Raw genomic sequence first — 12,070 nt, forward strand, 5'->3', positions numbered from 1 at the left:
AATAACTTACAATTGGATAAAACCAACATTCCACTTGTCAATAACACCGTCCCACTGGACAATAACAATTTCTTACTGGAGAATAACAACATCCAACGGAGCAATAACAAAATACCACTTGACAGTAACAACAACCCGCCAGACAATAACAACGTACAACTGGAAAACAAGGACGTCCCTCTAGACAATAACAACATCCCTCTTTACAATAACAACGTACCACTTTACAATAACTACGTCTAACTTTTCAATAACAACATCCCACTTTGAAAAACAACGTCTCACTTTACAATAACAACATCCCTCTTTACAATAACAACGTTCCACTGGACAATAACAACGTACAACTGGACAATAATAACGTTTCACTGGACAATAATAACGTACCACAGGACAATAACAATATTCCACTTTGTAATAACAACGTGTCACTTTATAATAACAATGTACCACTTTACAACAATAACGTACCACTTTACAATATCAGCGTCCCACTGGACAAAAACGTCTCACGTTATTGGAAAATTACAACTTTCCGCTGGACAATAACAACGTCCCAATTTAAAACAACAACGTCTCACTGGACAGCAACAACGTCCCCCTAGAAAATAACAAAGTACCATATGACAATAACAACGTCCCAATGGACAATAACAACGTCTCACTTGACAATAATAACATCCTACTGGACAATAACAACTCCCCACTTCACAATAACAACGTCCCACTACACAATAGCAACGTCCCAATTGAGCAATAACATCGTTCCACTTGAAAAATCCAACGTCTCAATGGACAATAAAAATGCCCCACTGGACAACAATAATGTCCCACTGGACAATAAAAATGTCCCTCTGGACAATAACAACGTCCTACTTGACAGTAAAAACATCCCACTGGTCAATGAAAAGTCCCACTTTACAATAATAAAAATCTTTTGGACAATAATATCGTCTCACTGGACAATAACAACGTACCACTGGACAATAAAAAAACCCACTTGACAATAACAACGTCCAATTTTTTAATTACAACATACCACAGGAAAATAACAACATCCCACATTACAATTACATCATCCGTCTGGACAAAAGCAACGTCCCACAGGAAAAATAACAACGTCCACTGGACAATACAAATGTCCATTTGACAATAACAATGTATCACTTGACAACAAGAACGTCCCACGTGATAATAAAAAGGTCCAAATTGACAATAACAACGTTCCAGTTTACAATAACAACGTCTCACTGTACAATTAAAAGTCCCACTTGTCAATAACAACGTCATAATGGACAATATCAACACCCATTTAACAATATCAACGTCCCACTTGACAATAAACACGTGCCACTGGACAATAACAACGTACCACTGGACAATAACAAAGTACCACTGGACAATACCAAACTCCCAATTGTCAGTAACAATGTTCCCACCGGACTAAAACAACGTCCTACTTGACAATAACAACGTCCCAATTTATAATCCCAATATCCCTACCAATATCAATAACATTTTTATTGATGTTGGTATTGACGTTGTTATTGATATATCAGTATCAATAACAACGTCCCACTGGACAATAACAACGTCCCAATGGACGTCCAATGGGCAATAACAACGTCCCACTGGGCAATACCAACATCCCACTGCACAATGATAACGTACCTCTTGACAATACCAATGTCCCACTGGAACATAACAACGTTCCACTGGACAAAAACAACAATAACACCGGACAGTAAAAATGTACAACTGGAAAACAAGAACGTTCAACTGGACAATAACAACATCCCTCTTTACAATAACAACGTTCCACTGGACATTAACAACATACCACTGGACAATAACAACGTCCCACTGGACAATAACGTCTTACTTTACAATAACACCATACCACTGGACAATAACAACAAACCACTTTACAATATCAACATCCTGCTGGTCAATAACAACTTTTCACTGGACAATAACAACGTTGCACTTTAAAAGAACGTCCCACTAGAAAATAACAAAGTCCCATTTGACAATAACAACGTCCCACTGGACAAAAACAACATCCAAATGGACAATAACAACGCCAAACTCGACAATAACAACGCCAAACTAGTCAATAACAAGTCTTCACAATAACAACGTCCCACTAGTCAATAACAACGTCCCACAGGACAAGACAATAAAAACGTCTAAATGTACAACCACAAAACCCCACTGGACTGTAACAACCTCCCAGTGGACAATAAAAACGTCCCACTGGACAGTAACAGTTTCACACTTTAAAATAACAACGTTTAACTAGACAATAACAACGTTCTATATGACAATAATAACGTCCCAATATACAATATAAACGCAACACTAGTCAATAACAAAGTCTCACTGGGCTATAACAACTCCATTATTGGAAAGTAACAATTTCCCACTGGACAATAACAACGTCCCAAAGGACAATACTAATATCCCACTGGACAATGAAAAGTCCCACTTTACAATAACAACGTCATACTTGACAATAACAACGTCCCACTGAATAATAACAATGTACAACTGAACAAGACCAAACTCCCAATTGACAATAACAATGTTCCCACCTGACAATAACAACGTCTCACTTGACAATAATAACGTCCCAATTCATAATACCAATAGTCCTCTTGGCAATACCATTGTCCCTCTGGACAATAAAACCCTCCCTCTGGACAATAAAAACGTCCCTCTGGACAATAAAAACGTCCCTCTGGACAATAAAAACGTCCCACTGGACTAAAACATCGTCCTACTAGTTAATAACAACGTAACATTGTACAATAATAATGTATCAATGGATAATACCAACATACTACTGAATAATAACAACGTCCCACTTAACAATAACAACGCCTCCACTGGACAATAATAACGTATCACTTGATTCTAACAACATACCACTGGATAATAACAACGTCCCACTTGACAATAACAACCTCTTACTGAACAATAGGAACGTATCACTGGACAATAACAAAGCACCACTGGACAATAACAAAGCACCACTGGATAATAACAAAGTACCACTGGACACTAACAACATCCCATTTGCAATATCAGCATCCCACTTGACAATAACAACGTCTCATTTTACAATACCAACATATCACTTTTCAATAACAACGGACAAGTTTACTACTGGACAAATACAACGTCCTATTGGACAATAACAACGTCCCACTTTACAATAACAACATCTCACAGGACAGTAACAACGTTCCACTAGGCAATAACAACGTCCCACTGGATAAAAGCAACGTCCCACTGGACTATATCTACGTCCAACTGGGCAATAATAACGACCCACTGGACAATAGTAACGTCCCTCTAACCAATAACAACTTACCACCGTTGTTATTGTCACTCTTGACAATAACAACGTTACTCATGACAATAAAAACGTCCAATGGGTAATAACAACGTCACACTGCACATTAACTACGTTTTCTGGACAATAACAACCTCCTACTAGACAATAATAATAGATAACTGGATAATAACTCCATTCAACTGTATAATAACAATGTCCCACTTGACTATACCAACGTCCCAATTTTCAATAACAACATCCCTCTGGACAATAATAAAGTATCACCAGATAATAATAACTTACAATTGGATAAAACCAACATTCCACTTGTCAATAACACCGTCCCACTGGACAATAACAATTTCTTACTGGAGAATAACAACGTCCAACGGAGCAATAACAAAATACCACTTGACAGTAACAACATCCCGCCAGACAATAACAACGTACAACTGGAAAACAAGGACGTCCCTCTAGACAATAACAACATCCCTCTTTACAATAACAACGTACCACTTTACAATAACTACGTCTAACTTTTCAATAACAACATCCCACTTTGAAAAACAACGTCTCACTTTACAATAACAACATCCCTCTTTACAATAACAACGTTCCACTGGACAATAATAACGTTTCACTGGACAATAATAACGTACCACAGGACAATAACAATATTCCACTTTGTAATAACAACGTGTCATTTTATAATAACAATGTACCACTTTACAACAATAACGTACCACTTTACAATATCAGCGTCCCACTGGACAAAAACGTCTCACGTTATTGGACAATTACAACTTTCCGCTGGACAATAACAACGTCCCACTTTAAAACAACAACGTCTCACTGGACAGCAACAACGTCCCCCTAGAAAATAACAAAGTACCATATGACAATAACAACGTCCCAATGGACAATAACAACGTCCCAATGGACAATAACAACGTCTCACTTGACAATAACAACATCCTACTGGACAATAACAACTCCCCACTTCACAATAACAACGCCCCACTACACAATAGCAACGTCCCAATTGAGCAATAACATCGTTCCACTTGAAAAATCCAACGTCCCAATGGACAATAAAAATGCCCCACTGGACAACAATAATGTCCCACTGGACAATAAAAATGTCCCTCTGGACAATAACAACGTCCTACTTGACAGTAAAAACATCCCACTGGTCAATGAAAAGTCCCACTTTACAATAATAAAAATCTTTTGGACAATAATATCGTCCCACTGGACAATAACAACGTACCACTGGACAATAAAAATGTCCCTCTGGACAATAACAACGCCCCACATAACAATAACAACTTCCCATTTGACAATAACAATGTCCAAATTTACAATAAATACTTCCAACGGGACAATAACAACGTCCCACTTGACAATAACAATGCCCTACTGGAAAATAACAACGTCCAACTTGACAATAACAACGTTCCACTGGACAGTAACAAGGTCACACTTTAAAATAACAATCCCAACTGGACAATAACAACGTCCCATTGGATAATAACAACGTTCCAGTTTACAATAACAACGTCTCACTGTACAATTAAAAGTCCCACTTGTCAATAACAACGTCATAATGGACAATATCAACACCCATTTAACAATATCAACGTGCTACTTGACAATAAACACGTGCCACTGGACAATAACAAAATACCACTGGACAATACCAAACTCCCAATTGTCAGTAACAATGTTCCCACCGGACTAAAACAACGTCCTACTTGACAATAACAACGTCCCAATTTATAATCCCAATATCCCTACCAATATCAATAACATTTTTATTGATGTTGGTATTGACGTTGTTATTGATATATCAGTATCAATAATAACGTCCCACTGGACAATAACAACGTCCCAATGGACGTCCAATGGGCAATAACAACGTCCCACTGGGCAATACCAACATCCCACTGCACAATGATAACGTACCTCTTGACAATACCAATGTCTCACTGGAACATAACAACGTTCCACTGGACAAAAACAACAATAACACCGGACAGTAAAAATGTACAACTGGAAAACAAGAACGTTCAACTGGACGATAACAACATCCCTCTTTACAATAACAACGTACACTTAACAAAACCAACGTCTAACTTTTCAATAACAACATCCCCCTTTGAAAAACAACTTCTCACTTTTCAATAACAACATCCCTCTTTACAATAACAACGTTCCACTGGACATTAACAACGTACCACAGGACAATAACAACGTCCCACTGGACAATAACGTCTTACTTTACAATAACACCATTCCACTGGACAATAACAACATACCACTTTACAATAACAACGTCCCATTTTATTATAACAATGTACCACTTTACAATATCAACATCCTGCTGGTCAATAACAACTTTTCACTGGACAATAACAACGTTGCACTTTAAAAGAACGTCCCACTAGAAAATAACAAAGTCCCATTTGACAATAACATCGTCCCACTGGACAAAAACAACATCCCAATGGACAATAACAACGCCAAACTCGACAATAACAACGCCAAACTAGTCAATAACAAGTCTTCACAATAACAACGTCCCACTAGTCAATAACAACGTCCCACAGGACAAGACAATAAAAACGTCTAAATGTACAACCACAAAACCCCACTGGACTGTAACAACCTCCCAGTGGACCATAAAAACGTCCCACTGGACAGTAACAACTTCACACTTTATAATAACAACGTTTAACTAGACAGTAACAACTTCACACTTTATAATAACAACGTTTAACTAGACAATAACAACGTTCTATATGACAATAATAACGTCCCAATATACAATATAAACGCAACACTAGTCAATAACAAAGTCTCACTGGGCTATAACAACTCCATTATTGGAAAGTAACAATTTCCCACTGGACAATAACAACGTCCCAAAGGACAATACTAATATCCCACTGGACAATGAAAAGTCCCACTTTACAATAACAACGTCATACTTGACAATAACAACGTCCCACTTGACAATAACAACGTCCCACTGAATAATAACAATGTTCAACTGAACAATATCAAACTCCCAATTGACAATAACAATGTTCCCACCTGACAATAATAACGTCCCAATTCATAATACCAATAGTCCTCTTGGCATTAACATTGTCCCTCTGGACAATAAAACCCTCCCTCTGGACAATAAAAACGTCCCTCTGGACAATACCATTGTCCCACTAGACAAAAACAACGTCCCACTGGACAAAAACAACGTCACATTGGACAATACCAACGTCCCACAGGACAATAACAACATTCCATTGGAAAATAACAACGACCATCTCGACAATTCCAACGTCCCATTGGAAAAAAACAACGTCCTACTGGACAATACCCACGTTCAACTAGACAATAAGAACATCCCACTTGACAATTATAACGTCCCACATGACAATAAGAACGAGGCACTGAACAATAACATCGTCCAACTGGTCAATAGCAACATCAAACTGGACAATAAATACCTCCAACATGGCAAAACAACGTCCCACTGGACAATGACAACGTCCTACTGGACAATAACAACATCCCACTGAACAATACCAACGTCCTACTGGACAATAACAACGTCCCACTGGACAATAAAAACGTCCTACTGTACAATAACAACGTCCCACTGGACAATAATAACATTCCACTTTATAATAACAATGTCGCACTCGACAATAACAACGTCCTACTTGATACTAACATTGTCCCAATGGACAATAACAAGTTCTCAAAGGACAATAACAACGACCCACTGGACAATATGAACATCTTACTGGAGATACTGGAGAATAACAACCTCCCACTGGACAAACACAACGTACCACTGGACAATATTAACGTACCCCTGAACAATACCAACGCCCCACTTCTCAATAACATTGTCCCAGTGGACAATAATAACGTCCCACTGGACAATATAAACGCCCCACAGGATAATAACAACGTCCCTCAAGACAATAACAACGTCACTATTGTTAATAACAACGTCACACCTGTCAATAACAACGTCCAATGGGCAATACCAACGTCCCATATGACAATATCAACGTCCGTCTTTACAATAACAACGTCCCACTGGACAATAACAACGTACCGCAGGGCAATACCAACGTCCCACTGGACAATAACAACGTCCCACAGGATAATTACAACGTCCCACTGGACAATACAACGTCCCACTGGACAATAACAACGTCCCCTTGGACATTAACAACGTCCCACTGGACAATACCAACCTACCACTTGACAATAACAACGTCCCACTTAACAATAACAACATTCCACTTGACAATAACTATGTCCCACTGGGCAATAACAACACCACTCTTGACAATAACGTCACTCCTGACAATAACAACGTCACTCATGACAATAACAGCATCCAATGGGCAATACCAACATCCCACTTGGGAATACCAACGTCACACTAGACAATAACAACGTCCCACTTGATTTTAACAACGTCCCATTGGACAATAATAACGTATCATGGATAATAACAACGTCCCTCTTGACAATACCAGCGTCCTACTGGACAATAATAACGTATCACTGGATAATTGCAATGTACCACTGCCTAATAACAACGTCGAACTTAACAATAACAAAGTCCTACTTTACAATAACAACGTCTCAGTGGACAATAACAACGTCTCAGTGGACAATAACAACATCTTACTGGAGAATAACAATGTCCCACGGGACAATAACAAAGTACCACTGGACAATAACAACATACCACTGGACAATAACAACGTCTCATTGGACAATAAGAACGTTCCACTGGACAATAACAACGTCTCATTGGACAATAAGAACGTTCCACTGGACAATAACAAAAACCCACTGGACAATAACAACTTACAATTGGAAAACAACAACGTCCCACTGGACAATGATAACATCCCACTTTACAATATTAACGTCTCATTGTACAATTACAATGTACCACTTTACAGTAACAACGTCTCAATTTATAATAACAACATCCCACTGTACAAAAACAATATACCACTTGACAATAACAATGTCTCACTTTATATTAACAACATATCACTTTTCAAACACAACGTCCCACTTTACAATAAGAACATTTCACTTTACAATTTCAACGTCCCACTGGTTAATAACAACGTCCCACTGGACAACACCAACATCCCACTGGACAATAACAGCGTCCCACGGGGGGCAATAATAACGTATCACTGGATAATAACAACATCCCACTGGACAATAGCAACTTCGTACTGTACAATACCAACGTCCCACTGGACAATAACACTATCCCACTGGTCAATAACAAGGTCCCACTAGACAATAACAACGTCCCACAGGACAATAACAACGTTCCTCTAGACAATAACAACGTCACCATTGACAATAACAACGTCACACCTGACAATAACAACGTCCAATGGGCAATGCCAACGTCCCACTGGACAATAATAAGGTATTACTTGATTCTAACAAGGTACCACTGGATAATACCAACTTTCCACTTGACAATAATAACGTCCCTCTTAACAATAACAACGTCCCACTGGACAATAACAACGTCCCACACGACAATACCAACGTCCCACTGGACAATAACAACGTCCCACAGGATAATTACAACGTCCTACTGGACAATAACAATATCCCACTTTACAAACCAATGTACTACTTAACAATAACAACATTCCACTGCACAATAACTATGTCCCACTGGGCAATAACAACGTCACTCTTGATAATAACGTCTCTCCTGACGGTAACAACGTCACTCTTGACATTAACAACATCCAATGGGTAATAACATCATTCCACTGGGGGAATACCAACGTCCCACGTGATAATAACAACGTCCCATTGGACAATAATAACGTATCACTGGGTAATAACAACGTCCCACTTGACAATACCAGCGTCCTACTGGACAATAATAACGTATCACTGGATAATTACAATGAACCACTGGCTAATAACAACGTCCCACTTGACAATAATAAAGTCCTACTTGACAATCACAACGTCTCAGTGGGCAATAACAACATCTTCCTGGAGAATAACAATGTCCCACGGAACAATAACAAAGTACCACTGGACAATAACAACGTACCACTTGACAATAACAACGTTTCATTGGACAATAAGAACGTTCCACTGGACAATAACAAAAACCCACTGGACAATAATAACTTACAATTGGAAAACAACAACGTCCCACTGGACAATGATAACATCCCACTTTACAATATTAACGTCTCATTGTACAATTACAATGTACCACTTTACAGTAACAACGTCTCAATTTATAATAACAACATCCCACTGTACAAAAACAATATACCACTTGACAATAACAATGTCTCACTTTATAGTAACAACATATCACTTTTCAAACACAACGTCCCACTTTACAATAAGAACATTTCACTTTACAATTTCAACGTCCCACTGGACAATAGCAACATCACACTGGACAATACCAACATCCCACTGAACAATAACATCGTACAACGGGACAATAATAACGTATCACTGGATAATAACAACGTACCACTGGACAATAACAACATCCCACTGGACAATAACAACATACCACTGGACAATAACATCATCCCACTGGACAATAACAACGTCGTACTGTACATTACCAACGTCCTACTGGACAATAACAACGTCCCACTGGACAATAACAACGTCCCACTGGACAATAACAACGTACCACTGGACAATAAAAACATATCACTGGATAATAACAACGTACCACTGGACAATAACAACGTACCACTGGACAATAAAAACATATCACTGGATAATAACAACGTACCACTGGACAATAACAACGTACCACTGGACAAAAACAATGTCCCACTTGACAATAACAACATACCATGGGTTCTTCACACACATAACTCCTCAGTGAACTCCGTGTAAAGCATTCAGTAACGTTAATTATTTCCATTACAAGGTAATGTGCTGTTAGTGAGGACGTTTATAGCCAGAGCGATCACGATGTGAGAGTCTCGATTGGTGCGTTGCGTTGCTAACAGGTTGCAAGTGGGAAATGGCAATGCTAATGGAAACAGGGATCGTGTTTGCGAATTCAAGAAGTGTTGTGGGTCTTGCTGGTAATGGGGAATGGGGGGCCGAGTTACTGTTTTGTAGATGGAGAATGAAGCATTACTGTACGACTAAATGTTGATCAGGAGTTGGTGCTGTTTTGTTTGAGTGGCTTGTGATGAAGACTGGAAGCTGTTTTGTTTGTGTGGCTTGTGAAGCAGCTGGAAGCTATTTTGTTTGAGTAACTTGTGATGGTGACTGGAAGCTCTTTGTTTGTGTGGCTTGTGATGGCGACTGGAAGCTGATTTATTTGTGTGGCTTGTGGAGGTGACTGGAAACTGTTGATTAAGAATGTTAAAACTAGTTGGTGATGGAGAACATCACGTTTAGAGTTATACCCCAGTATCCTGAGGGTATAACTCTCCCACGGTACGGGGGAGTTACACCGGGTACCCTGGGGGTATAACTCTCCCAGATACGGGGAAGTGGTCGCGCTCGCCACCCATCAACATCTATGTTCCACAAAAGCCCGCTTGGGGCTGGCAGCCTTCCGAAACCTTGCGTTGATCCTTCTCCGGGGCCTTGTGGTCAGAGGACAGAGCGCCTTGCTCCCGTCTGCTACACCAGAATATTCAATTTCCTAAAGAATTCTCATGAGTCATCTTATAGTGAAAGAGGAGTATATCCTGTAGAGAGAGATGACCTTTCTTAGGATTCAACAATCAACAGTTAACTAGGTATAATAGGAATAATTGCATCAGGTGTAAGGAAACGCTGTCGAAACGACCCTCTTCTTTCGTGGGTTTCGAACCTGGGATCTCTTGCAGTGACTCGACTGTCCTAACTGCCATTGTCATGGTGTTGAGATGCCCTGAATGAAACATTGATGGCGGAGTGCAGTGATCTGCAATGATTCAAAAGCACCATTACAAAACCTTACTAAAAATCGGGCAGAAAATCTTGCGATAGTCGCTGAAATTAAGAGAACTGTGAGGGTACTAACCAACCCAGGGAAGAGTCGTCAAGTTTCTTCGGACCCCCTCTCATGTGGAATCTGTGGAAATAAATGAGCAGATGTGCTGGCTGCTGAAGGCAGTGAAAGAGACCATATTGAATACTTCATAACCAAGACTCTTCTACAAATTAGAGGCATTGTCAGGCAACATCACCGTGACAAGGTAACTGAGGAAAGAATGATAGAAGCATAAATCAGTGAATCTGTACACTAGTACAATATGGTTGCAGCTGGCAATCCCAATCATTATGAACGAAGGAGGTGGCCGCGGGGGAAATTCATTAATAGCATGAATCCATCTTGGATAAAAATATCCATAGAGATTCGGAATGAAAACGACAGTTGAGCAGCGGAGTTGCAGAATCTGTGGTGAGAGTGATGCACACCGTCTTGACCACTACCTGAGAGTGTGGCCATCTAAGAGTCATTAGAAATATGTGTAGAGTAATAAACCCCACATTCTTGGAGTTAGGACAATATTATTTGTCATATATTGATACTGTTCTTTAAAGGTTCCCCCATTTTACACACACAAAGGATAACGTAAGATTTTAATGGTTGATAATGTTAATTTTCTTGTTTGAGAAGCTGTTAACTTGAGACAGTTAAGCAAGTCCCAGCTGTGTCTGGGT

At 39.3% G+C, this 12,070-nt stretch overlaps 1 protein-coding gene across 1 annotated transcript; it reads left to right on the plus strand.

The window, feature by feature from the left end:
- Nucleotides 1–7,864: 7,864 nt before the first annotated feature.
- Nucleotides 7,865–10,297, plus strand: LOC123760809 (putative uncharacterized protein DDB_G0286901). Its single transcript, XM_045746595.2, has 2 exons — nt 7,865–8,307; nt 9,283–10,297. The coding sequence occupies exons 1-2, from the start codon at nt 7,865–7,867 to the stop codon at nt 10,295–10,297; spliced, it is 1,458 nt and encodes a 485-aa protein (XP_045602551.2).
- Nucleotides 10,298–12,070: the final 1,773 nt, after the last annotated feature.

Source organism: Procambarus clarkii, chromosome 21, assembly GCF_040958095.1.
Source record: "Procambarus clarkii isolate CNS0578487 chromosome 21, FALCON_Pclarkii_2.0, whole genome shotgun sequence".
NCBI classification, from domain to species: domain Eukaryota; kingdom Metazoa; phylum Arthropoda; class Malacostraca; order Decapoda; family Cambaridae; genus Procambarus; species Procambarus clarkii.